We start from the raw sequence: 24,484 nt of genomic DNA, 5'->3' as shown, positions 1-24,484 counted from the left end.
CATCGCCCCCTCCACGAGGTCCCTGCGCTCGGGCCAAGCTCCTTCCTGCCCTCTCGTGCCCCTAAAGGCCCCCGCGGTGCGGTGAATCTTCACCAAAATCCGCATTTCTGCAGCAAAACGTGACGGGGACACACAGCGGAGCGGGGGAAACCCTCAGCGTGTGCTCCCGGCCCCACAGAGCACCCCCCCCCCCAGCTCCAGCCCTCCATCTCGTGCTGCCCCGGCCTGGCGAAGGCTTAAACCCCCCAAACTCAGAGCCCAGAGCCCCCCAGGGCTGGTTTTGTCCCCAAAATAAGACTCGGAAAGGGAACCCTCTTAGGAGCCGTCGGAAAAGTTTAAAAAACTCCAAGCGAAGCCCGAGCGAAGCAGCAGCACCTCTTTATTCACCACCCTCAGCACCGTGCGGCCTGGCGGTGCTGGCCCCTAGGCCCCAGGGCTCGCCGGGCCCCTTTGCAGCAGTGGTTTTGACAGAAACCATGGGAAAACGCCCCAGATTCTCCAAGCACTGCCAGAGACATGACACGAGCAAGTGCCCAGCTCCATTCCTTAAGTCTCTGCTACCATCACACGAGTGTTGCATGGGGCAGTAATAGGACCGAGCGCGTCCCATGGCCTAGGACCGAGCACACCCCATTACCGTCCCTCCTGCTGTTACCCCACGCCCAGGAGAGCTGCCCGCAGCCCCGTTAGCTCCTGGACCCTCACCCCCTTGGGCATCGCCACCTTCAATCCCCCACAGCCACCCAGGATCCCCCCCGTCTCGCTCACCTGGGCACCCCACGTGAGGCACACCCTGGGAATGGGGCCCTGCGAGGCACCAGCCCCCCTGTTATCGGGGTGGGGAGGAAGGCTCCACTCTCATCATCACACCCGAGGCGCCCTCAGCTCCCTCCCACTCCTCTCCTGCCCCCCAGCACCTCCACCCAGAGAGCCGAGAGGACGGGATGCTCGTGGTGTATTTCGGTGTTGGTACAAATCAGAACAAACCAACAAAAAAAAAAAAAAAAAGAACAAAACCCCCCAAAATAACGACAAAAAAAACCTTTCTCCGAATGAGAGCAAAATAGGAACATTTACAAATCCTTCTGGCTCCTGCTTGGATCAAGTTAATGTTAAATACAAAAAAAAAAAAGGAAAAAAAATCCTCCTCTTCCCCCCGAGATTATAAAAAAATAAGAATATACACATTCCGAGAGCTTATTACAGTATAAAGTTACGGGTGCCCGCCGAGGGCTGAGCGTCCTCCTGGGGTGATCCTCCCCTGAGTCACCACGGGGCTGGGCCGTGCCAGTGACATCCCAACCGGGCAAGCCGGTTGTCCCCACGTCCCCAAATCCTCGTACCTAGCGTCTGTGCCCCGAGGGATGGGGCACGGCTGTGGGATCCCCCCCGGGGGCTCCGGTGGCGTCCTGGGGCTGCAGGAGGGGAAGCACAGGGGGATGCTGCTGAGCCCCCCGAGGGGCAACGAGGGGCAGGAGGGGAAAGCAGGGCCGGGGGGGCTCACTGCTCCGGGGAGAGGGCACCGGGACCCCCGAGGGGCTGTGCACGTACGTAGATATCTGTGAAACATCTGAGACGGGGCGCAGGGGGGTGTATTATACACACATGGACAGACGGACACACGGACAGGTGGGGCTGAAGGAGGCCCCGCTCCCTAAGCCCCCCCGCTGGAAACACCCCCTCCAGGGCTTCCCCACAGAGCCCCTCTCGATACGTTTCTGGTGGTCCCACCGAAAAATTAAAAAAAAAAAAAAAAAAAAGGAAAAAAAAAAAGGAAAAAAAGCACCTCCCCAAACCCCTTCCCACCTCGTCTCGCCCCGGTTTGGTGGCGGTAAGGCACAGTCCGAGCGCGGGGCCGCGGGGGTCCTGCTGCCCGGGGGGGGCTCAGCGTCCCGGCGAGCCCTTGTCGGGCAGCAGCCCCTGGCGCCGGGCGTGCTCCAGGACGGCGGTGTAGCAGAAGTAATACTGCTCGGGCGTCTGGATGCTGAAGGCTCGCTGCGTCCGCATGCGCAGCACCGTCTGCTGGATGTCCAGCGTGCCCACGTCCTGCAGCTGGGACAGGCAGATGTCCAGCGCGCAGAAGGTACCTGGGGACAGCACCGATGTCACCTCCTCGGCCACCACGCCGTGCCTCCGTGTCCCCTGCCCTCGGCCCCCTTACCTGTCCGGCCGATGCCGGCGCTGCAGTGCACCACGAGCGGGGGGCCCCCGGGGTGCCCCTTGAAGCGCGGCCCCAAGGCGCTCACGGCCACCCTCTGCTGCTGCTTCACCGCCCCCAAAAAGTTGATGAGGGTGGCGGCCGAGGAGGGGACGCCGTAATCCGGCCAGCTCAGGTACTGGAAGTGGGAGAGCAGCCGCCGCTCCTTGCCCTGGGGGCGAGCGGGGGGTTAGTGCCTGGCCCCTCCCGGGGGGGTCTCGGCGGGCGGTGGGCACGCACCTCAGAGCTGTGGATCTCCAGGATGGTTTTCTTGTAGTGGCCGAGGTTCTCCACGCCCAGGTTGGTGACGGTCAGGGCCCCGAAGGACATGTGGGAGTCCTTCTCCAGGGGCCAGTACTGGCCGCACTTCCTCCTGCCGCCCTCCTCCAGCCTGGGGAGGGGAGAGGTGACAGTGGTCACAGTGGGACAGACGTCCCCCTGGCCCTGTTCTGGGGACCCCCAGGGGGCCAAAAGGTCCCTGCCCAGTGCTCCCTGGTGGGGACGGTCCCAAAACCAAACCCAGGGCTGCCCGGGGAAGGGCAGGCACATTGGGATGTCGCTGGCTCTTCCCCACGCAGTGACATTTTGGGGGTGTCCCCTCCACCTGGGGTACAAAGCGCTGCCCCCCAGGCGCGACGGCAGCTGGTCCCGCACCAAACCCGCTCGTTTTGCCAGGAAAACCGGGGCTGTGCCACTCACCGGGTCGTCATCACAATGACCAGGACGTTCTGCTCCCACACCATACGCCAGAAGTCCCCGTAGGTGTTCTCCAGGGGCCCTGCGGGGACGGCCCCGCGCATCAGGACGGGGGGCTCGGGTAACCCCACACCCCCAGGGACGGCCGTGGGTGCCCACCAGAGGAAGACGGAGCCCGTGGACAAGCCCAGACCCCAAATAACCCCGTGGCACCCCCTCACCCTGCGTCCCGATGTAGGTGTTGCGCTGCTTGTAGCCGTCCATGAAGCTGGCGTTGATGTAGTCGGTCAGCTGCGGGGAGAAACACCCAAGGTGGGGCGGACGAAGCCTCTCCAACCCCATAAAAACACCCGCCGGTGCAGGGGGGAGACACGGGTTTGGGAAGAGGGGCACGGGGTCGGGGCCGCTGGGTGTTTGGGGAGGCAGTGATGGGATGGGATGGGGATGGGGACTGGGACGGGACCCTGATGCTGGCTCACCTCCGGGCGGCTGTAGGGCTTGGCCAGCTTGACGCGGGTCTGGTCCAGGCAGGGCACGTCCCCGTAGCGGTTCTTCTCCTGGTTGTAGGGTGCCCTGTGGGGCAGGGGAGAGCCCAGAGGGCAGCGAGGGAACGGCAGCGGCCCCGCCGGCACCCGGCGCCCACAGCCGGGGCTCTGCTGCCATCGCCTGGCCGGAGCCTCGGGAAGCGTTGTCCCCAGCGCGTCCCCATCCCTGCCGTGCCCCCGCAGCCCCCCGGGGACCCCGACCCTGCCCGCCCGACTCACAAGGAGCAGGAGAAGGTCCCGACGGGGCTCCTGCGCCGGATCTCCTCGTACTCCTCGTAGATGCCGCGCTTCTGCTTGCGGCCGACGTGCTCCAGCAGCTCGGGCAGGGTGACCGACCTGGGGCCGGGGACGTGCACGGAGCCGTTGTCCTTGGGGGCCACCAGCGGCACCAGGATGAGCTCGTCCAGGGGGTCGGGGTGGCCGTTCTGCTGCGGCAGGAACCGGCAGTTCCAGCTCAGGGGGTCCAGCTTGAGGCAGCCGCCCAGGGTCTCGGGCAGGCATTCGCGGGGCAGGTGCTCCTTCAGCTCCGACATCTTCACCATCTGCACCTGCGGGACGGGCAGGGCTGGCCGGCGGCCTCGCAAACAGCCCGGCCACGGAGCCAGCGGGGTTTCCTCCCTCCCCAGTTCCCAATCTTTGAGATTGCTCCTCCCAAAAGCAGGGGGGCAAAGCCCAGCCGCGGGGGCGCGGGGCTGGGATCGGCGGCAGCGTCGATGCTCGGGGGGTTTTGGGGTACGAGCACGCTTCGGGAGAGGGAATTTAAGCTCCCCTTTTCCTCCCGCGGGCTCAGAAGACATTTTCTCTCCCTTTCGGCATTTCCGTCTCCACCTGCTGCTGGCAGCATCGCTGCAGAGGCCGGAGCTGCAGGTGATTTCAGGAGGGGAGCAGGGGTAGGAAATGGGCTAAGAAGCCAGCAGCGGGCTGCAGGAGCCTGGATGTCCCCGAATCACACCCAGCAGGACGGGGCCGGCGGCCACACAACCCCATCCCCTTTGGGAACAGCCTCGAAACGCGCGGGGCGCGCAGCCACCGGGAGGAAAACGGGAGGAAAACGGGCACAGACGGGGCTCGGGACCCCCGTGAAGGCAGGGGGCTGGGCTGCAGAGCCCCCGGGACACGCTCACCCTCTCGCGCAGCTTCTCCTTGAGCAGCAGGCTGATGATGGAGTAGGGCACGCGGAACCACATGGGCGCTCCCACGATGAAAACCTTCTTCAGCCGCGCCGGGAAGGCTCCCTGCGGGCGGTAAAAACGCACCGGGACGGGGTCAGGTCCATGGCGTGGCACCAAACGCCCCCACCCGCAGCATGTCCCCACCGAGGGGACAACCAGCGGGCCCCCGAAGCAGCCCGCAGCTCCCTGCAGCAGGGATTTGGGCGCTGCTGCTTGCTGGTGGCTCCTTTTTTTTTTTTTCTATTTTTCCGGGGAAGGGAGGAGGCACGAAATGCCAGCGCGATTAAAAAAATAATTTGCATCTGTTTCCGTGCAAGCGTTGCCAGCAGCTGCACGAGGAATCCGGCGCGTGGGGACAGCTGATCCCCTCCTGCCCTCCAGCCCCGGCCGCCTGCACCCCAAATATTCCCCTGGGGGGCGCAGGCGGGGCTGGGACGGGGCCAGTGACCGCGTGGGGTGGGGAAATTGGCACGGAAAGCGCCCGGCGTCCCACGCGGAGCCGCTACCTTGAGCAGGTTGAGGATCTTCTTGCTGAGGTCCAGCTCGAAGTTGGTGTACTGCGAGCCGGCCATGTCATAGATGAACACCAGCCCGTTCCTCTGCGTCTCGAAACTGGGCAGGGGGGGAAAAGAGCAGCATCAGCCACGCCACCCTCACCGCTCACCAGCTCCGGGATGATGCCCCCGCAGCCACCGCCTGCCCAAAGCCCCCTTTACGCCTGCTCCCACTTCCCCACCTCCATCGGGATGACTCAAACTGGAGGAGAAAGGGAATTCCACGCAGCCACCCCTCGTCTCCTCGAGATGGGGACGGGAAGCCCGGAGCCAGCCGCCTCGGCTGCAGCATCGCGCTCCCTCGGGAAGCGGCACGGGGCTCTCGGAGCCGGGGCTTTCCGAGGGCTGGAGATCCCCAGCGCACACACACACACACACAGCGGGCTTTGAGAACTCCACCAGTCTTTGCCACACCAGGACAGCTTTTAAACACCTCGAAACAGGCTGTCAGCGCAAACCCGGGTGTATTTTATAGCCCAGAGGAGGCGCTTTAACCGCATTAAGCCACCATAAAAGACGAGGCGGAGAAGCTGATGGAAACCAGCCGAGCAGCAGCATCCCCCCCCCCCCCCCAAAAAAAAGCAAAAAGCGGTTGAGGCTGGTGCATGTGGAACAGAGCCTGCCTGGTGCCGTCGCCCCTCACCCACCCTCTCCGCTGCACGCAGTGGCCCTGGCACCCCCCACTCACCTCTCTACCGCTCTGTCCAGCAGGTAGAAGAGTGCCTGGAGCACCACGTGCTGCACGCTCCTGCTGGGGTGGTGCAGCTTGGCGGTGAAGAGGGCGATGGAAGCCCCCGAGGGGTCCCGCACGCTCTGCCGGGGAGAGAAAGTGGGGTCGGGGGGTGCTGGCGGGCAGCTCGGGGCAGGGGGGGGTCCAGGCAGCGCCCACCCACCAGGATGGTGAACTTGCCGCTGAGCAGCTCCGAGCGTAGCGGCTCCTCGTGGGGCTTCAGCTTCACGATGCCCTCCTTCAGCCGCGTCTCCTGCGGGGGAGATTTCATTTCATTTTATTTTTTATCAGCAAGGGAATGGCTGTGAAGGTAAAGCAGGAAGCAGCTGGGCATGTCTTCAAGGGAAACCCCGATGCGGGGAGGAGCAGTGCCCTAAAAACGAGGCGGGAAAGGTCCCCATGGAGACGTCCTGCGGTCCCCGTGCGTGCACATGGAGACGTCCTGCAGAGCCCACGCGGGGGCTGCCCACCCTCCCACCACCCCCCGACGTCAGGAGGAGACGCAGGACCACCAAACACAGCCCCTCGGGGACTTTGCACGGCTGACAAGGATTTTCCAGGCGGATAACAGTGTCGCGGGGGGCACAGGACCCGCTGGCAGGGGCGGCCCCGGCCCCGCGCGTACCCGGTAGGAGTGGAAGAGCTCGATGGCCCGCAGGACGTCGAACTTGCGGGCCATGAGGAACTTGACGGCCACGTTCCAGGAGAGCGGGGACACATTGTACTGGCCCGTCCACTTGTTGATCTCCTCCAGGAACTGCTTGGTGGCCTGCGGGAGACAGGGGAGGCGTGCAGGGAGGGCTGCCCGGCCACGTCCCAGTCCGTGGCGAGGTGCTGAGCGCCCCTCGGGGGGAAGGTGGCCGCGAGCGGGTCCGGGCACGGGCTGGTCCCCCTGCCCGGAGCATCCCGGGAGAAAACCCCAAATCGTTGTGCTGAAAGAGCACCGGGCTTTGCGACACAGGGAGCAAGCGAGACCGGGATGAAGGGCTGATTTACGATGTGCCAGCACCAGATGCGCCCCAAAATGCGATACACTCAGAAAGCTGCTGCTCCCCGTCCCCTTGGGAAAAATCAAGCAGGAAAAGGTCTGATGGAAAAAAAAACCCTAAACGCTGCTCTGCGACACGACCGTGGCCCCAAAGACCCCGGGGCATCACCCCTCACCCCATGTGTGTGTACACCCCGAGGGGACACAAAGGACGGGGAAGGTCCCCAAAACGTCCCCAAAACCAGCACGGCTCGGCCTTTAAAGTGGGAAGGTGCCCGCGGGAGGACGCGAAGCGCTGCGGCTCCATGGAGAACGGCACGGGGAGAGCGAGCGGCGACATCCTCCCGCAGTGACGCAGGGCCGGCAGAGGAAGCCGGGACGTCACGGGAGGCCCGGGGCGTGGGAAGCGCCGGAGGAGCGTGGGGGGCACCGGGGGTCCGTGGGGAGCGGGGGCACGGCTCCCCCAGCTCATCCCGGTGGTGGCGGGGCTGGGCTTGGGAAAGGGTTTGAGGTGGGGGAAATGGTGGGAGGGGAGGGTTTGGGGAGGGTTTTGGGGTGGGGGGGGACAGGGGGGTGTGGGGAGGCAGGGGGCTGGAGGCAGGATGGGGGGCCGGGGGGACGTAGATGGGGGGGCTGGGGGGAAGTGGGGATGGGGGGGTGGAGATGGGGGTCCTGGGAGACGTGGGGCTGGGGGGATGCAGATGGGGGTCCTGGGGGATGCGGGGACGCAGCTGGGGAGTTGAGGGGATGGGAGGGTGGAGACTGGGGTCCTGGGGGATGTGGGGGATGCAGATGGGGAGTTAAGGGGATGGGGGGGTGAAGCTGGGGAGTTAAGGGGATGGGGGGACGCAGATGGGGGTCCCGGGGGATGTGGGGATGCAGCTGGAGAGCTGAGGGGACGGGGGGGTATGGGGCCGGGTGAATGGAAGGCACAGAGACGGGGGGCACAAGGGGTGTGAGGATGGGGGGCTGCGCGGATTTGGGGCGCAGGGGGCTGGGCGTTTGGGGGCGTGCAGAAGGGGGGCAGGGGGACGTCCGGATGGGGGGGAGCGTGCGGATAGGGGGGTTCAGGGGGCGTAGGGATGCGGAGCGGGGCGCAAGCCCACGGGAAGCCAGCCCTGCGGCCGGGGGGACCCCAAAGAAAACGGAGAAAAGGGGGGGGGCAGCGCGGCGGGGACCTACCTGCTCCTCCTCGGCGCTCAGCTCCGCGGCCATGCTGCGCGGCCGGGCCGGGCCGGGCCGAGCCGAGCCGGGCAGAGCCGGGCAGAGCCGGGCTAAGCGGCGGGGCGGCCGCCGGAGCCCATCCCCGGGGAGCCGGCGGGGCTGCGGGCACCCCCCCGGCCCCTCCCGGCCTCCGGGCGAGGCCGCACGCTCGGCGAGGGAGGCAGGGGAGGCTCCGCCCCGGGGTGGCCGCGGAGGACGGGAGGGAGGGAAGAGGAGGGGGAAAAAAGAAAATCGGGGGGAAAAAAGGGAAAAAAAGGGAATGGGGAGAAGGGGGGAGATAGGGAGGGAATGGGAAAGAAAAATGGAAACGAAAAAGAAAGAGGAAAAATGAAGATGAAAGGTGAAAAAGATGGAAAAACAAGAAACCAAAAAATAAGGAATGAAAAAATAAGGAATGAGAAATAAATAAAAATATAAAAATAGAGAGAGATCTTTTAAAAAAAGGGTAAAAAAAAACCCACGAAGAAACCCGCCCAAGCCCCGGGAAGTTTCGCTCGCCCCGGGGAAGCTGGGCCGGGCTCCGCTCCCCGCCCCGCTCTGCCCCGGCGGGGGCGGCAGCAGGAAGCGGCCCCAGCCCCCTCCCCGCCGGCCCCGGCCCCGCGGAGGGCGGGGGGAGGCCGGGGGGGGCCGGGGGGAGGCCGGCGGCGGGCAGGAAGCCCCCCCCCGGGGCGGAGGGCGGCCGTGCCGGGGCCGTGCCGCTCCGAGGCTGCGGGAGCGAGCGGGGCAGGAGCCCCCCGTGTCCTCTGGGAGCTCGCAGGGACCCCGACCACGACCCCCGCGGGGTCGGGTCTTTTCCCCGCCTCGCCTTCCCGCAGCGCCCGAAGCCTCCCTACAGGGGCGGGCGTCCTCCGCTGGGCCTCCCCGGCAGCGGCATCCTCCGCCTGGCCGGCTCCCCGAGCCTTCCCCGCGGGCGGGAGGATTTCCAGCCCTGCCTTCGCTCTCCTCCCTCCTCTGCCCCCCGAGGCATCCTCCTCACCCTCCCCGTCCCGCTGCCTCCCCGAGGCTCGCGGCCCCGGCGGCCGGGCCAGGGGGACATTTTGTTGGGCGGCGGAGCGCGGCGCTGGCGCCCTGCCCGCAGCCCGAGAGCCTGCACCTCGCTCGCAGAAAATGGAAGAAAGGGCAGAGGGAAGCAGCCGGGCCCGCAGCTGGAGCCCCCAGAGCCCCGGGAGGCTCCGGGTCGAGCCGCTCGCTCAGCCCGGCCGCCCCAACCCGAAATTTGGACCCCGGCTCGGTGACCGCCGATGCCACCTCCTGCTCCGGTCGGGAGCAGGGCAGGGAACAGCTGGGAGCGGGATCGCACCCAGCAAACAGAAGAGTCACAGCGACAAACTGCGCTGGCCCCGGCAGCTTCCGTTTAACACCCTCTCTCCAAACACAGGCTTTCGTTTCCAGCGGGAGTCGCAAGGCAAATATTTATCCCTCCAGCTCAGCTCATGCTTTTAAAAGGGAAACTATGCGGCATCAGCTGGAGCGGGCGGAAAGCGCCGGCTGCTTCCCTCCAGCTCTCCGCCATCGATCAGAGCGGGCGGCTGGAGGCAGCAGCCCCTTTCAGCCGTGTTTCATCTCCGGCCCCCTCCCTTTCCCTTCGCTGGAGGACCTTGAGAGCTTGCTGAAGGACAGCACGGAGCCTGAAACCCGAGCTGCGGCTCTTCCAGCTCCTTCCTCCCCGAGGGATGCGCAGATCGAGCATCCAGGTGCCCAGCTCGGGAGGAGAACCGGGCTGGATGCACCCAGACCCCGCTGCCCTCCCGGCGAGGCTCGCCCACTCCCGGGGCCTCTCTCCGCACTGCTTTGGGGACCAGGCGGCCCAGGTGCTTGTCCTATTCCCCCTGGAGCAGTCGCTTTGCAGGCTAAAAATACAACCCGATGCTCGAAAAGGGCCGTGGCCACGTCTGAGCGACAAGAAACGGGTCCCAGAGCCAGGGGGACGTTTCCTCCCCTCCCGTGGAGGGGGATCAGAGGGCAGCCCTCTCCCCCCGCCGCACTGACAGCTCCTGCGGCTGTAATCGATAGCGGTGGCACGGTCAGATGATCGCGAGCGGCCCACGTGCTTGGCACAGAAACGCGCATTTTCTGGGAAAAATGGGGGGGTGAGGGCAGAAGGCGAATGCCCCCGCTATCTGTGTGCAGCATCCCTGCTGGCGCTATCTCCTCCTGGGCATGGGCCCTCCTCGGGGGCCACAGGGAGGCATTCGCACGAGGATACCCCAATCCCATGGGTTTTGCCCCTTTTCCTCTCCCCCTCCACATTTAGAGTGGTCCTGCTCTGGCTTTTTTCATCTCCCCTTCAAAAACAACCTGGGGACAGCGAGCGTGATGGTGAACCAGCCCCAGGGACACGCAGGAGAGGGGGCTTGGGCAGGTGGGGGCCAGAGCAGCTCGCTGCGCTGAGAATTAAAACCCTTTAATTCATTCAGTGCTGCAACCAGCTTTTTAATCCCCCTTTGGGAGGCACAGCGTGTCTCCTCCCTGAGGTAGCAGGGAGACGCTGAAGAATTCGTATTTCTGAGAAGCCTTTTATTTGGCACAATCAGCTTTGAGAGCGAAATCATTCCTTCCTCCCTCTGCCGAGAAAAGCCCGGAGCACAGGCTCGGGCTCACGCAGCACGGAGCTGTGCTGAGAGGCAGGGCCAGCTGTGATGCAAGGAGAGCGAGTTTCTCAGTAACACGTGGGCGTGGAAAGCCCTGCCTGCAGACCTACAGCAGCCCGCTGCAGACTTCTGTTACTAGAAGCAGGCTGACCACAAAACTTTCATTGAGAAGGCCTCGGCAAACAGCTGGAGCAGAAGGCTGCAGCGCCCCGTGACTTCCTGCGCCCCGCAGGCAGGGCTGCCAGCACGATCCGCGCCCCACGAGCAGGAGCCATGCGGCAGGATCCGCAGCCCACGGCTCCGAGCGCTGGTCCTGGCCTGGAGGCTTGCCAGAGCCTCAGACAGAAGCAGGGGCTGGGGCTGAGCTGGGAGCCCTGCAGCTCGGGACAGGTTATTTTATTTCACAGCACGTGACTGCCTGAGCAGAACCGGACGATCCTGCTGAGGCCCTCGCTTCTGCGAGGCCAAAAAGTGGCTCTCAGAGCACTTCCGTGCCCTTTACACAAAGCCATCCTATAACGATTACCTTTGCTGCCCTCAAAGGCAGCGAGAAACCTTCTCCTTCCTCCTCACCCAAGCAGGCTGCCACAGCAGCCTAATTCTCCATCCTGCTCGCTGCTTCCTCCCGGCCCTCCGGAGAGTCTGCTGGCTGGGGGGTAGACAAGTGTTCCAACTCGTACTGCCCGTCCCCAGCAGCCCTCGGCTGCCCCGCTGCCAGCTTTTTACTCTTCTTGCTCTCGATGATCTGCTGGAGCTGACGCCCAGCGTAGTCTGGCTTGGCTGTGAGCGACGTGGCGGGCACGGCGAGCCCCAGGATTTCGGGCACCATGTAAGGCCGGAGCCAGCCCACCAGCGGCGTGCTGCCGGGCGTGTAGTGGGTTTGCTTGTGGTAGAAGAGAAGTCCGTCGACCTGCAGAAAGGAGAGAGAGCGGATGAAAAGCCCGAGCTGGAGGCTTTTACAGGTCAATGAGAGCGCCAGACGGCGGCACCGCTCCTCACTCACCGGCCAAAGCCACCAGCTGGATCGTTTTTCCTCAATAAATAGCGGAAGGGAAAGGGGAAACCCGCAGAGCTCCTGCCCTGGAAGATCAGCGCAGGTCCAGCGCGCGCTGGAAGGCTTTAAGGCATCGAAGGCAAACACTTTGAGGCCGACGGCGGCACGGACCAGTGCTTTTCCCCTGGTTGCTATGATCCCACTCCACAGAAAAGCCACCCAGTTTCCGAATGAGGCAGCGCACAAAAAGGCCATTTTACTGGATGAGGCTTATTTTAAATAATACATTGGGAGAGTAATTAGTGGGAGCGCGTGACGCCAAGGAGCCCCGCTTCGTAGTTACACTGCTACAGCTCTTCCAGCTTGCTTATGCAAAATAAATTCTTAATGCTTCCCGAGAGAGAACTTCTCCAGCGATCAATGACAGCTAAGGGCACTCAGGACTCCGAAGGCTGAGGCCCGAACTCTCGTGGCTGGCGTTTTCCCCGCGCCCCCTCCACGCCCAAGCCTCCTCACCCCCACTTTCCCTGGGCTTCCCAGGGGTGCACTCTGCGAGGTTCGATCCTGCTGCAAGACCAGCTGGCCTGGGAGGTGGTGCTCCTTTTAGCTCAGCCTCGTGAGCTCTTAGAGGCCATTTCCCTACGAGTAAGAGTGGCTGAGTGGGCAGGAGTGGGTGAGGAAAAGAGCCCACCACTTTAAGCTGTCAGGCCCCAAACGCTCCCTGGCCCCTCCTGGAGCCCGCAGCCCCCAGCAAAGAGGCACCTGTACCGGCAGCGAGCCGAGGCACGGATGGACCGTGCGGAGCGAGGTGAGTTTGGCGCCTGTGAGCCTGGCCAAGCGAAGCGCAGGCACGTGTCCACCTCTGCTCCTGGGCGCCGGCTTCCAGCAGAGCGGGTGTTGCTCACCACGTCCCTAAGGCTGTAATTTTTGGTCACCGTTAAGAGCTTGCAAAATGATCTCAGAGAAGGGGGGGGATTCCCGTGCTAGGAAAACATGAAAGCAGAACAGTAAACGGCTTGTGTAACCCCCCGGATATCTAAGTGCAGAGCTTCTCTCTCCCCCCTCTCCCTGCTTCCTGGGAAGACAAGAGCAGAGGAGCCAGATTGTGTGGCACCACACCACCACGCTCTCCTGGGCCCGCACACCCAGCACATTCCAGCGGACGCACGGCTCTCCGTGAGCAGCGGGGACTCTCCAGCACCCGCAGGAATCTTTTAGCAACATCAGAGCCTGGAAACGCTTCTGCCTTCCAGACCGCTCCACGGAGCTTCCCCAAACTGAGGAATTCAGAGCCTGGTAGAGGGTTAGGTCACGTTCCTCCTCCCCGTGATTTCTGCTCAGTTACTGTAACTCCCATATTCATTTCAGTTTATTTGTTGGCTGCGTCCCTATCCTGAGTCACTACTCTGACACCAGCCACATCAAGATAAGGGCTGAGAGTGCCTCCATACGACCGAACCTTTTGAGAAACTGGCCGGGAAGGATTTCATGTTTCAAAGCCATGCTTTCCAGATTTTAGGTGCTCGACAGTATGCCTCCTCCTCCACATCGGGTTTTCTGAGAGACTTTGGCTCCCCCTGCCTTCCTAGAAACTCGCATGCTGTTTTACTCAGATCCGTGGGCAGCTCCTGAAATCCCCTCCAAAAAACTCTCAGAACTCATTGCCAGCCGACTGATCCAAAGTCCACCGAATTCAATGGAAAAAGAAAAAAAAAAAAACTTCTGCTCTGAAAATAGCAAACAAGGAGCCAGGTCCTAACTCTGAGGTTACAGATTAACTCTGAGGACCCAAATTTGAAAGCACAGTCCACGTCTGTCGCCACCACACACATAATATCCTGTTAATAGGCTGAATAACTACGGCCACTCCATGCCCAATAGGCAGCGAAAAGCCTCCCCTGCTTTCACAAACCTATTTAGCATGATTCATCACAGGATGCTGGGCCCAGGCGTACGGAGGTATCTATTACACTGCCCAGTCTATAGCAAGGCTGCATTTTTGCCTTCTGCAAAGACAGCAGGAGAAAGGGGAATGCCTATTTCTGCTGAGGCAGTCAGTTGAGCACGTCGAGAAGTTTTTCTTCAGGTTTTCTTCAGCTCCCACTCCCCTGTCTGTGTTCGGAGCGGGCGCTGGCAGTTTCTGACTTCCTCTGACGACCGTCCTGGCTTTAACGAGCAGAAGGCAAAGTCAGCCCTCACAGCCAAACGAGCGTCCCCCAAGTTTAAACCTGCACTTATGTTAATCACTAACTTGGGCCGCACGAGCGCAAGAGACGCAGTCTCAGTGTGGCTTTTGGCTTCGTAGGACAAGCGACCCCCGTAGAGACTGCTCCTGACCTAGGAGCAAGGCTGGGCGCTCTGCAGGAGCTGCTGCAGCAACTGGAAGAGCTCCTGGCTCCCAGATGTTTGTCACGGCCACTGCATCCCCCATCCTTCTCTGCTTTGGTGCCAGGTCAGCCACCAAAAGCTTCGAGACATTTACGCTGGGGACTGCCAACTCGCCACCAGGCAGCTGAGCCGCTCGGCATGCCACTGCCTGCCCTGCCCTTCCTCGCGGGGCAGCAGAGGGGCTGAGCAGCACTGCCAGCCGCTCTTACAGGGGAACGACCGCCTCTGAGAGCCGGCCAGGAACAGCAGGAGCCAAAGGCAGGAAGCTGCTGGTTCTGGACAGAAGCAAGAAGCAGATCTCACGCTACTCCCTCTGCCAGATCCGGTGGCAGCAGCGGGACAGACAGACCCCCGCGGACACATCCCAGCCATTTGCCCCCAGAAGGGCTCAGGTGCTCGACAACACGAAGCCCTCAGAAGCTGCCGTGAGCTCAAACACACCGCTCCTGCCTCCCCTCGAGGCAGCACAGCTGGGTGTCCTGCACCCGGACAGACGGAAGCAGCTCGACTGAGGCAACACAGAGTCTGCGGCAGATGTCAGACACCAGCCTGCCTACCTCGCGGGCCTCCTGAGGGCTGCCGTCACGCAGCATGGCACACTGCACAGATCCTCGTGCCTGTGCCCATGCAGCCCCACCTGGGGCAGCATATGGAACCGGCTCTGGCCCTGAGAAGTTCAGCTCTCTGTCCTATTTCCACGTGAACGTGAGTTATGCTACTTCTGGAGGCAATCTCCACCAACTCTACCCTCCCCGGGGACAGTAAGGATGGTCCAAAGGCAGGGAACACTGCGGTTTAACTCTCCCTAACCAGCTCGGCTGGACGCAGCCCGTGCCTGGTGACAGCCACCCATGCAAAAAGCCTTCCCCAGGCATGTCAGCAGCACGGCAGCTCAGCACGCTTCCCGCAGGCCCGGGGAGAGCTCCCAGGAGGATGGGATGCACTCTCCCCGGGCTCTGGCAGGCACACAGCCAGGGCGTCCCCCTGCGTGTTCTCACCTCGAACGGGAAGTCCGTGGCCAGCACCGTACACAGGCTCTCTGCGGTGCAGGGATAATTCTGCAGGCCCACAAATTTGTACTGAAAGAGTAAAAGAGAGGGTTAGAGGAGAGCAAGCTGCACAGCCTAAAACGATTCAATGAATCGAGCACTGGCATGGGGGTGGCTGAGGAGGAAGCGTCTCCCCTGGTTCGAGATCTAACAGGAGCGACAGGACGAAGGAACCAGACAGGTCTCAGGCATCACGAAACTGCCCGCCTTCCTGTTGCGGGCTCTCGGGGTCCCAAAGCACAGAGGGGCTCCAAAGAGAATCTGACCGACCCCAGCCTCCGTCGGGACAGGCAGAGGTCTGACGTGAATCAGAGCAGTAATTCCCAGGGCCTGGAGACCAAAACGAGACGACCAAGTCGCTCAGTGGTGCCACGTCCCACTGAAGGAACAGGAAGCGCTCGCAGGAAAACCTCCACGAGTCAGCCTGGTGGGAACGGCCTGCTGCTTTCCCAGCCTCGTTCCAGCAACAGCAAGCGACCTCTGCGAGACAACCCGGGGATCGTCACGACCCCCGGCGTGCCCAGAGTGATCTATTTCAGGTATCTTGCATTTATCATCCCTGCTCCAAACACCCCCTCTGGCATTCTGTTAGGGGGGCAGATGGCAGAGGCTCAGCACACGGCTCCCGCGTGCCCCTGCTACCTTTCCCCGAGCATCTGAGGCGGCAGGAAGGGCTTTTCAGGGGAGCCGACCCCGAGATGCTCTCTTAACCAAAATAGAAAGTGATGACCTCTGGGCAGGATGCAAAGCAGACAGATGTCTACGCCCGGCTGCTGGCTCAGCCAAGCGAACCTTTCCACCCAGGAAATGAAAGCCGAAACGACCCCCCCTTCGTCAGGGAGCTGTCTTCTGGATATTCTTGTTGGAGTCAGAACAGGATGTTCTGCGAACGCAGATACCTCTGAGCTGGCACAGGAGCATGTCTCCCCATTAATGAAGGATCTGCTCCACCCAGAGGCTGCTCTGCTCGGCTCTGCCAGCCTTTGCGAACCACTCTGCTAGCCAGGCTGCCAAATCCCCTCGTGTCTGTCCCCAAAAATCACTTTCCACGCCGCTGCGGGTGCCAGGGCTGGCCTCCACACACACACAAGTCTTCAGGGACTCCAGGCGGCAACGCAACACCCACCCCTACAACTTCAGTGACTGGCTTGAGCTCCTGCTAAAGCTTTGTGATCCTTTATCCCTGCCTCGTAAGCCCAGACTATCAGAGAATAGTTATTCTAAATAAAATTGTAGCCAGGCTGCAGACCGACACCATCCCTCTGGAAACCATACTGGTTTTCCGTTCCACTGCAAGCGAAAGCTGAAAAAGGCGTGGAAGTTAGCCGATATCCTGCAGCCTGATCTCCCTCGGCACTTTGGCTGGAAAGAAAAACCCACATTCATTTACAACGCTCCGTGGCTCTATTTACATCCCGAACATGTCAGCCCATCTCGTCAGAAGTACGCTTTGAAGCCTGATCTGGAAGGGGAAAAAAAAAAAAAAAAAAGGCTTTTGCCTGCAAACAAAAGTGCTGAAGCCTGCTGAACAGGAGAGCTTACCCCCCAGCCTCCTCCTCCTGCCAGTACAAAAGAACTTACTGGATTAATCCTGCTTTTCTCTCCCAGCCCTTCCTCCTCTTGGATCTTTGAGAAGAGCCAGAAGAATCTGAAGTCAGTCTGAGAAAAGAAACGGCCTTAATTACTATCCGCCACACATCCGCACCTGCAGAGCCGCAGCTCTCACAGCCCTGGGCCTGCGTTCACACAGATTTATAACGAGCACCCTGACCTTCCACACTTCCCTCAAAACACCCCCAAAATTTGCCCCGTCATTCCGGCAGCCACCAGCCCGCGAGCTGTAGAGGTGCTGCTGGTTAGCTCCAACACTCTCCACGCTGCGCGGTGAGCTCTGGCTGAAATCCAGCTCAGGGAATTGGGAGCAGAAGTGAGAAATTCGGTACCTGGCAGTCGTACACGGGGTGTCCCCTCCAGCACATCACGTCGAGGATGTAGTACGTCTGCTGCGCCTCGCTGTAGATGCAGTCCAAGATGCAGTACACTGCGCACAGACACAAGGAGCTCCAGGCGCTGCCCAAGGCACCACGCAAGCGCCAGATCAGACCTCTCCTGCACTAAGCCCCAGCGCAGACCAGGAGGTGCAGAGGGAACCCCTTCTCGTACACGCGGCCACAGGAAGCTTTTAGCTCAAAGGATCTACAAAGGTACCGCGCAGCGGCACAGCAAGCGAAGGCATCTGTCAGGGAAAGGCGCTTTATCCATCCCTAACCCCACCCCAGTCCAAGCCAAGCCACGGCACAAGGTACTAATAAGAGCAGGCTGTAAGCAGCTCTGCTGCTTAACACAAAGAAAGCGCTGAGGTTTAAGTGCCAATTAACCAGGCAGCTAATTAAAAGAAACGGTCTTATCTAGCATAAAGGCATCAGAGATCGTCCACGTCTAGGTATCTCCAGAAAAACACGGACAGCCTGAAGCTAACTAACCCCTGGCACCAGAAACGGGAGCAATTTGGGGGCCCCGGGGAGCAGCACTGAGCCACCACGCCTGTGGGTACGTGCACACGCACGGAGAAGATGGTGGCTGTCCTCTACCTGCCTCAAAACCCTCCTCAGATCGCTCGTTACCTTTCTCACTCATTGAATTGTGCCGGTTTCCCCCCGGGAGCAGGGAGGGGAACCTGTTGACACAGAAGCCGCTCTTGGTGTAAGCTGCTGTGGAGCCCTAAGAGGAAAAGGGAGACAAAACAACGTCACAGCTGGGCTCAGCACCCTCCTGCCGCAGCTGGAACACCCCCAGGGTGCTGGAACACAGGTTACCCCCAGCCCACCTGCCCGAGGAGGGGTCCCGGGTGCTCAGCACGGATCCCAGAGCCCAAATGTCCACAGTTCTCAGGGGGTTCACGCCCTGGGGAGCTTGACACATGGGGCAGCCTTAGGTTGGCTGGCAGAGGAGGGACGTAGGACGGGACACCTCTCACTGTTACTGCATGGCGAGGTGTCACCGCTGCTGCCACGTACCCTGGAGGCCACGACTAGCGCCCGCTTCCCGACAGGACACACCACTGCAACCCACTCCTGCTCCAGGTCCAGGGGGACGTCGATCAGCCACTCGGACAGCATCAGCTGTGGGGAAACACGGAAAAGCAGCTGGTAACAATGCCCCTGCAGTCATGGAAAACACACGGCTCAAGGACAAAGCAGGAAGGTTTTGGCTCTGTTCTACAGCTCCTCCAGGCGCTTCACGGACAACTTGTGTTGCTCACCAGGCCAAATTACAGCACCCAGCTCCCTCTGACTAATCTGTGCAGCAGGCTCTTCCCCTAAGTCTTTCTCCTGACTAAGCTTCGGAGCACAGCGTGGGGCTCGCAGCCCTCACCTGGGCATCCCGGTCCCTGTGCCAGCCTCGTTTCAGCCCTTCGTTTCATTTATTTATTTTTAAATAGGTGGCAGACCTTAAGGATGCGTAATATTAGGGACAAAGAGAACAGCTGAGCTGACCTCTCCAGGCCCCTCAGCATGTTTGATGACACCGTCCCAAAGCCTGGGTGTCTTAGAGGAAACGTGACACTGAGGCTGAGGAGCCCCCTCTGCCAAGGTTTCCCTTCCTTCCTGGTGCCCTAAGGGTGACGAGAGGCAGAGATCTTTAACGGAGCGCTGCGCAGTGGGGTATAAATGCCTTTAGCAGGGCTAAAAGCCCCCAGAGCACGCAAGCAGCCCAGCTCAGCCCTTCCTCTGCACGTGTAAGCGGCAGGAAGGCCGAGCCACAGCTCCCACCCCGTGCCCACACCCAGAGCCCGATTCAGGCGGCCCCGCACCTGGTTGGCGTAGCGCTTGGGCAGCTTCCTCTCCACCTCCATCTCCTCCTCCTCCTCCTCCTCCTCCTCCTCCTCGCTCTCCACCCCAACCCAGTCGTTCTCTGCCAGCCTCCTGGCATGGTTCACGTAGTCCAGCCGCCTCCTGGAGGGGGAAGAAGAAGAAATAAAGGAACAGAGCGACGCATCTACAACCCCCCGCCCCGAGCCGCCGCCGCCGCCACCCCCCCCCCCCCCCCCGGGGGCCGCCACCCCCCCCCCCCCGGGGGCCGCCACCCCCAGCACGGCCCCACAGCCCGCGAGCCCCCCTCCCTCCCGCCTCCCTCCCTCGCTCCCCGCGGCCCCCCCCCCCGTGCTCACTCTCTCTGGAGGCGGAGGAGGCGCTGCCGGCGCTCGGCCTGCCCCAGCCCCCCCCCGGAGCGGCCCTTGTAGGCGCCGAGCCGCGGGTGCGGCGCCGCGGGCTCCGCCAAGGCCTGCAAGGCCGCGCTCAGCTCCTCCATAGCAACGCCCGCGCGCACTTCCGCCCACCGAGACGGCGGGGCTAGAGCGGCGCCGCCTCCTGCACAGCGCCCCCTGCCCGCCTGGAGGACTCCACCCCCGCCGGTCCCCCGGAGCGGGGAGGCGGTGGAAGGGGGGGGGGGGGGCGGACTTGGGGGTCCCGTGCGGCGGCGGGGGGGGGTTACCGGGGAGGGGGGGGTGCAGGGAGGGAGGGGGGAGGACGGCCCGGTGCCCCCCCGCCCCGGGGCGGGTGCTGCCTGCAGAGGGCGGCGGAGGGCGGCGCGGGGAGCCCGGCGGGGCCGTGCGTCACCGGGGGGGGGCGGCGGGGCCAGCCCGGCACCGGCACCGGGGAGCGGCACCGGCACCGGGACCCGCACCGGGACCCGCACCCGCACCGGGACCCGCCGCCCGCTCCGTCCCGCTGCAGGTTTGCGGGAACGGAGAGACGAGGGTGGGGGGGGAGGCTGGGAAAGGGGGGGCAAGCAAAAAAAAAAAAAAAAGGCAAGGAAAAAAACCCAAACTGAGCAAAACAAGGCGAAACAACCCAAAAAAAGGCCGCTGCCGGCTGGCGGAAAGCCCCCCCGGGCTGCCTGCGGCAGGGGAGGCAGCTGGGGGGGTGGGGGGGAGAAGAGGGGCTGAGCGGTGCCGAGTGGTCCTGAGCCGTGCCGAGTGGTCCTGCGCCGTGCCGAGTGGTGCTGAGCCGTGCCTGGCCGTGCCGAGCCCCCCCGGTGGATGCTAAGCCCGGCGGCCGCCCCCCCGGGGGATGGTGCCCAGCAGCGGGGCGCCGTGCCGCCAGCGGGGCGTCGAGCCCTGAAGCGGCTCCCGCTCGCTTTTCGCCACCTTTCCCCCCAAAACCGGCCTCGGCTCTTCGGCCGCGGGGACTCCGCTTGAGGCCGTCCTCCACCTTCCCCCCCTCTGCCGGCCCCGGCCATGGCGCTGAGAGCCCGAGCGCTCTACAACTTCCAGAGCGAGAACAGGGAGGAGATCAGCATCCAGGAGAACGAGGAGCTCGTCATCTTCAGCGAGGACTCGCTGGACGGCTGGCTGCAGGGCACCAACAGCCGTGGCGAGACCGGCCTCTTCCCGGCCTCCTACGTGGAAATCCTCCGCTCCCGAGCGGGCTCCGGCTACACCGAGAGCCCCGGCAGCCCCGCCGGCTCCCCTGGGCACGGCTCGGCCTTCTACGCCTCGCCGCCGGGCGTCTCCTACCAGGGCAGCTTTGAGGACGATGATGACGACGACTGGGACGACTGGGACGATGCCTGCACGGTGGTGGAGGAGCCCCGCGGCCCGCCGGGTGCCAATGGGCACCCCTCGCCTGGCCTGCAGCCCCCGGCGCCGCCTTATGGCCACCAGCCCGCCGGCTACCGGGCCAAGCCGGCGCTGGAGAGGCAGGACAGCTTGAGCTCCTCCAAGAGGGGCAGCGTGGTGGGGAGGAACCTCAACCGCTTCTCCTGCTTTGTCCGCTCGGGGGTGGAAGCCTTCATCCTGGGCGACGTGCCCCTCATGTCCAAGATCGCCGAGGTGTACAGCATCGAGATGGGGTCGCGGGGCCCCCAGTGGAGGGCCAACCCCCACCCCTTCATCTGCTCTGTGGAGGACCCCACCAAGCAGACCAAGTTCAAGGGCATCAAGAGCTACATCTCCTACAAGCTGACCCCCAGCAACATCAACTCGCCCGTCTACCGGCGCTACAAGCACTTCGACTGGCTCTACAACCGCCTGCTGCACAAGTTCACCGTCATCTCGGTGCCCCACCTGCCCGAGAAGCAGGCCACCGGGCGCTTCGAGGAGGACTTCATCGAGAAGCGCAAGCGGCGCCTGATCCTCTGGATGGACCATATGACCAGCCACCCCGTCCTCTCGCAGTACGAGGGCTTCCAGCACTTCCTCTGCTGCCGCGACGAGAAGCAGTGGAAGCTGGGCAAGCGGCGGGCGGAGAAGGACGAGATGGTGGGCGCCAGCTTCCTCCTCACCATCCAGATCCCCACGGAGCACCAGGACCTGCAGGACGTGGAGGACCGCGTGGACGCCTTCAAGGCCTTCAGCAAGAAGATGGACGACAGCGTCCTGCAGCTCACCAACGTGGCCTCGGAGCTGGTGCGCAAGCACGTGGGGGGCTTCAGGAAGGAGTTCCAGAAGTTGGGCAATGCATTCCAAGCCATCAGCCACTCCTTCCACATGGACCCCCCCTACAGCTCCGATGCCCTCAACAACGCCATCTCCCACACGGGCAAGACGTACGAGACCGTGGGGGAGATGTTCGCCGAGCAGCCCAAGAACGACCTGTTCCTCATGCTGGACACTCTCTCTTTGTACCAGGGGCTCCTCTCCAACTTCCCGGACATCATCCACCTCCAGAAAGGTACGGGGGCTCTCCCGGGGGTGGCTTCTTCTCCCTTAGGGCTGGGGATGTCCTGCATGATGGCCCCACGCGTGGAGTGGGACCGGGGTGCAGCCCTCTGCTGTGCGGGAATGGAAATGGGGCTGGGGTTGGGGCTGGGGACGATGATGAAGATGGGATGAGGATGCATGGGGATGGAGACAGGAGTGGGGCTGGGGTTGGGGTTGGGGATGGCGATGAGGATGGGGATGGCGATGAGGATGGGGATGACAGTGAAGATAAGCGTGACGATGAAGATAAGGATGACAATGAGGATGGGGATGATGGTGAGGATGGGGATGACGCTGAGGATGGGGATGACAATGACAATGATGATTAGGATGGGGATGATGATGAGGACGGCCATCGGGACCATCACACGTGGCAGCACTTCCCAACCCCTGGAGGTGCTGCTGGGTCCAGGCTCAGTTTTTGGACCTTCTGGGGACAACCAGGGTCAAAGTCTTTGCGACTACATCCCCGCACGTCAGAGAAGAGGACAGCTGGGTCCAGCACCCGGCTGCCCAGGGTGCTCAGCACCCCATGCAGGGTGGCTGGGGAGGGCAGGGGATAAATCCCAGCCGGCGGTGTCCCCGTGCCCTGGCCGGGTGTGACGCACACCCGGGCTGGGTGTGGGAGCGGGGCCGAAGTCCACGCACCCCTCCCAGGACACGGCAGGGAGGGGACATCCGTGCTGGCCGGTGGCTTTGGGGACAGGGGCTTTTCCCTGGAGCCCCCGCGTGGCTCCATGTCCCCGGGGGATGGTGCGGAGGAGCAGCCCTGGCCGCTTCCTTGCGCTCCTCTCCTCACTTTGTTTACCACCGCGGGCTGGATCCCGTCCGGAAGCGAGGCCGCGTGGGCAGAGCGGAAGGCAGGATTTGGCCTCCAACCTTTGCTTCCTCTGGGCTCCTCCTCCTCCTCCTCCTCCTCCTCCTCCTCCTCCTCCTCCTCTGGGGGCAGCAGCAGCTCCCCGACCCCAGGTCCCTGCTGTCGGCAGGGAGAGGGAACGAATTCCCAGCCACCGCTGGAGGCCAGATCCTGTTTGCAGGCAAACAGCCTCTGTGCTAAGGAGGGGGAGGAATGCAGGGCCAGAGCCAGGCGGGATTCTTTCGAAACCGAGCTATAAAAATAAAAGGAAGGAGGGGGAAATCTGGTGTCGGAGCATCGGCCGTGGCTCGGGCACTCTCCGTCCCCGGGATGCTGCAGTCAGCAATGTCCTGCCTGGCTCTCCAGCTCCCACCAGGGCTGCTCCATGCAGCTATCAGCCCAAACTACGCTTTGTAGCAAAGTTTCTTTCAGGAGCTCGCCCCAGCTGCCAGCTCCGAGGCAGGGCTGTTATCAGCTGGCAGCGGCACCGGTGCAAGGGTTGCGTGCGCTGATGAACCACCCAAGCACACCGCTCGCCCCATGGAGAGCTGCTCCTGGTGGGAAGCAGCTCAGGGCTCTCGGGAGCTGGGGCTGGAGGGGCCGGGGGACCCCAAACGCATCCCTGATCCCTTTAGGGGATGCCGCAGGTCCCCACCAGCTCTCACTCTGCCCTGCCTCGCCAGGCGCCTTTGCGAAGGTGAAGGAGAGCCAGCGGATGAGCGATGAGGGCCGGATGGACCAGGAGGAGGCGGACGGGATCCGCAAGCGCTGCCGCGTGGTGGGCTTCGCCCTGCAGGCCGAGATGAACCACTTCCACGAGCGGCGCGTGGCCGACTTCAAGAGGATGATGCAGTCCTACCTGAAGCAGCAGATCATCTTCTACCAGCGCGTCAGCCAGCAGCTGGAGAAGACGTTGCGCATGTATGACAACCTCTAACGCACCCCCGACGTGCCTGCTTGCTGCCCCTCCGAAACCACGCAGTTTTCTCTCCGCGGCCTTGCAGAGCTTCTCTGTTTAGGGGGGCTGAGGACGAGTGGGAACTCATGACGCTAGTGACCAAATACTTTTGGGGTTTCCCCCAGGCGGGCTGCGGTGCCGTGCCACCGTGCAGCAGGTCCAGGGGGGATGCGGGTGTTTCCCATGAGACACACGGACAGCAACTTGGTGGTGCTGGTAGCTCTGCCCAGCCGTTTTTAGCTTTTCCAAAAAAAAACACCCGTCCTCCTGGAGCAGAGAGGTGGGCGCATCCCAGCTCGCTGGGAGGAGAAATCAAAGCGGTTGACATTTTGCACACTGAGAGTTTTTCTGAGGGGAAAGGTCTTTATTTGGAAGAGAAATTTTTGTTTTGTTTTGTTTTGGGGTCATGAGATATTTTCAATATTTTCCATTTTTCGCAACCGTTTCTGCAGCATTTTTACCGATTTTTAAATAGACACAGAAGCGAACGGAAATCTCTTTTCTCAAGCACTGCTGTTGACTCGAAAAAGGGATATATATAAAAAAAAAAAAAACACACAAAAAAAAACCAAACCAGCCCACAGCGTTTTCAATAAAACCGTCGGTAGAAACCTTCCCCCGATCCCTGGGAGGTTTTGGGGGAAGCGGAGCCGCTCCAGGAAGGGCTCCGTGGAGGGGGCACGGCGCTGAGCATCCCTCCCGAGTGTCCCCCCCAGAGCGGGGCTGGCAGGAGGAAGGGAAGTGGCTGGGATAAATCACGCCGAGGGAAGTCGGGGCCGGCCTGGCCCCGCTCCAGGGTTAAAATTAGCCCCAGCGCGCAGGCTGGCGGGGCAGCGTGT

The 24,484-nt window shown here is 62.6% G+C and overlaps 3 protein-coding genes across 3 annotated transcripts; 1 reads left to right on the top strand and 2 right to left on the bottom strand.

Moving 5' to 3' along the window:
* Window positions 1-938: 938 nt before the first annotated feature.
* On the bottom strand, window positions 939-8,597 carry PTPN9 (protein tyrosine phosphatase non-receptor type 9). The gene is made up of 13 exons (XM_035553798.2): window positions 8,065-8,597; window positions 6,520-6,663; window positions 6,058-6,147; window positions 5,853-5,977; window positions 5,117-5,222; window positions 4,563-4,673; window positions 3,658-3,986; window positions 3,373-3,466; window positions 3,115-3,184; window positions 2,897-2,975; window positions 2,438-2,588; window positions 2,162-2,369; window positions 939-2,087 (listed from the first exon to the last, which is right to left on the bottom strand). Exons 1-13 carry the CDS (start codon window positions 8,095-8,097, stop codon window positions 1,885-1,887), a joined length of 1,743 nt encoding a protein of 580 aa, XP_035409691.1. The 5' UTR covers window positions 8,098-8,597; the 3' UTR covers window positions 939-1,884.
* Window positions 8,598-10,608: 2,011 nt separating this feature from the next.
* Window positions 10,609-19,467, bottom strand: SNUPN (snurportin 1). The gene is made up of 8 exons (XM_035553797.1): window positions 19,300-19,467; window positions 18,943-19,084; window positions 18,146-18,250; window positions 17,753-17,849; window positions 17,072-17,169; window positions 16,710-16,787; window positions 15,078-15,158; window positions 10,609-11,607 (listed from the first exon to the last, which is right to left on the bottom strand). Exons 1-8 carry the CDS (start codon window positions 19,437-19,439, stop codon window positions 11,293-11,295), a joined length of 1,056 nt encoding a protein of 351 aa, XP_035409690.1. The 5' UTR covers window positions 19,440-19,467; the 3' UTR covers window positions 10,609-11,292.
* A 294-nt stretch (window positions 19,468-19,761) lies between these two features.
* Window positions 19,762-24,185, top strand: SNX33 (sorting nexin 33). The gene is made up of 2 exons (XM_035553796.2): window positions 19,762-21,802; window positions 23,371-24,185. The coding sequence occupies exons 1-2, from the start codon at window positions 20,368-20,370 to the stop codon at window positions 23,622-23,624; spliced, it is 1,689 nt and encodes a 562-aa protein (XP_035409689.1). The 5' UTR covers window positions 19,762-20,367; the 3' UTR covers window positions 23,625-24,185.
* The last annotated feature ends 299 nt before the right edge of the window (window positions 24,186-24,484 follow it).

The sequence above is a fragment of the Cygnus atratus genome, chromosome 11 (genome assembly GCF_013377495.2).
Source record: "Cygnus atratus isolate AKBS03 ecotype Queensland, Australia chromosome 11, CAtr_DNAZoo_HiC_assembly, whole genome shotgun sequence".
NCBI lineage: Eukaryota > Metazoa > Chordata > Aves > Anseriformes > Anatidae > Cygnus > Cygnus atratus.
Note: the sequence above shows the minus strand (reverse complement) of the source record. Positions and strands in the feature narration are given on the sequence as shown.

Coding starts and splice junctions, on each gene's coding strand:
- PTPN9 (XM_035553798.2), bottom strand. CDS start 8,097: ATGGCCGCGGAGCTGAGCGCCGAGGAGGAGCAG. Junction 4,674..5,116: donor AGATCCTCAACCTGCTCAAG/GTAGCGGCTCCG, acceptor TACCGCCCGCAG/GGAGCCTTCCCGGCGCGGCT. Junction 3,987..4,562: donor AGGAGAAGCTGCGCGAGAGG/GTGAGCGTGTCC, acceptor CCCGTCCCGCAG/GTGCAGATGGTGAAGATGTC.
- SNUPN (XM_035553797.1), bottom strand. CDS start 19,439: ATGGAGGAGCTGAGCGCGGCCTTGCAGGCCTTGGCGGAGCCCGCGGCG. Junction 17,850..18,145: donor CGCTAGTCGTGGCCTCCAGG/GTACGTGGCAGC, acceptor TTTTCCTCTTAG/GGCTCCACAGCAGCTTACAC. Junction 11,608..15,077: donor CCACGGACTTCCCGTTCGAG/GTGAGAACACGC, acceptor TCCTTTCTGCAG/GTCGACGGACTTCTCTTCTA.
- SNX33 (XM_035553796.2), top strand. CDS start 20,368: ATGGCGCTGAGAGCCCGAGCGCTCTACAACTTCCAGAGCGAGAACAGG. Junction 21,803..23,370: donor CATCATCCACCTCCAGAAAG/GTACGGGGGCTC, acceptor CTGCCTCGCCAG/GCGCCTTTGCGAAGGTGAAG.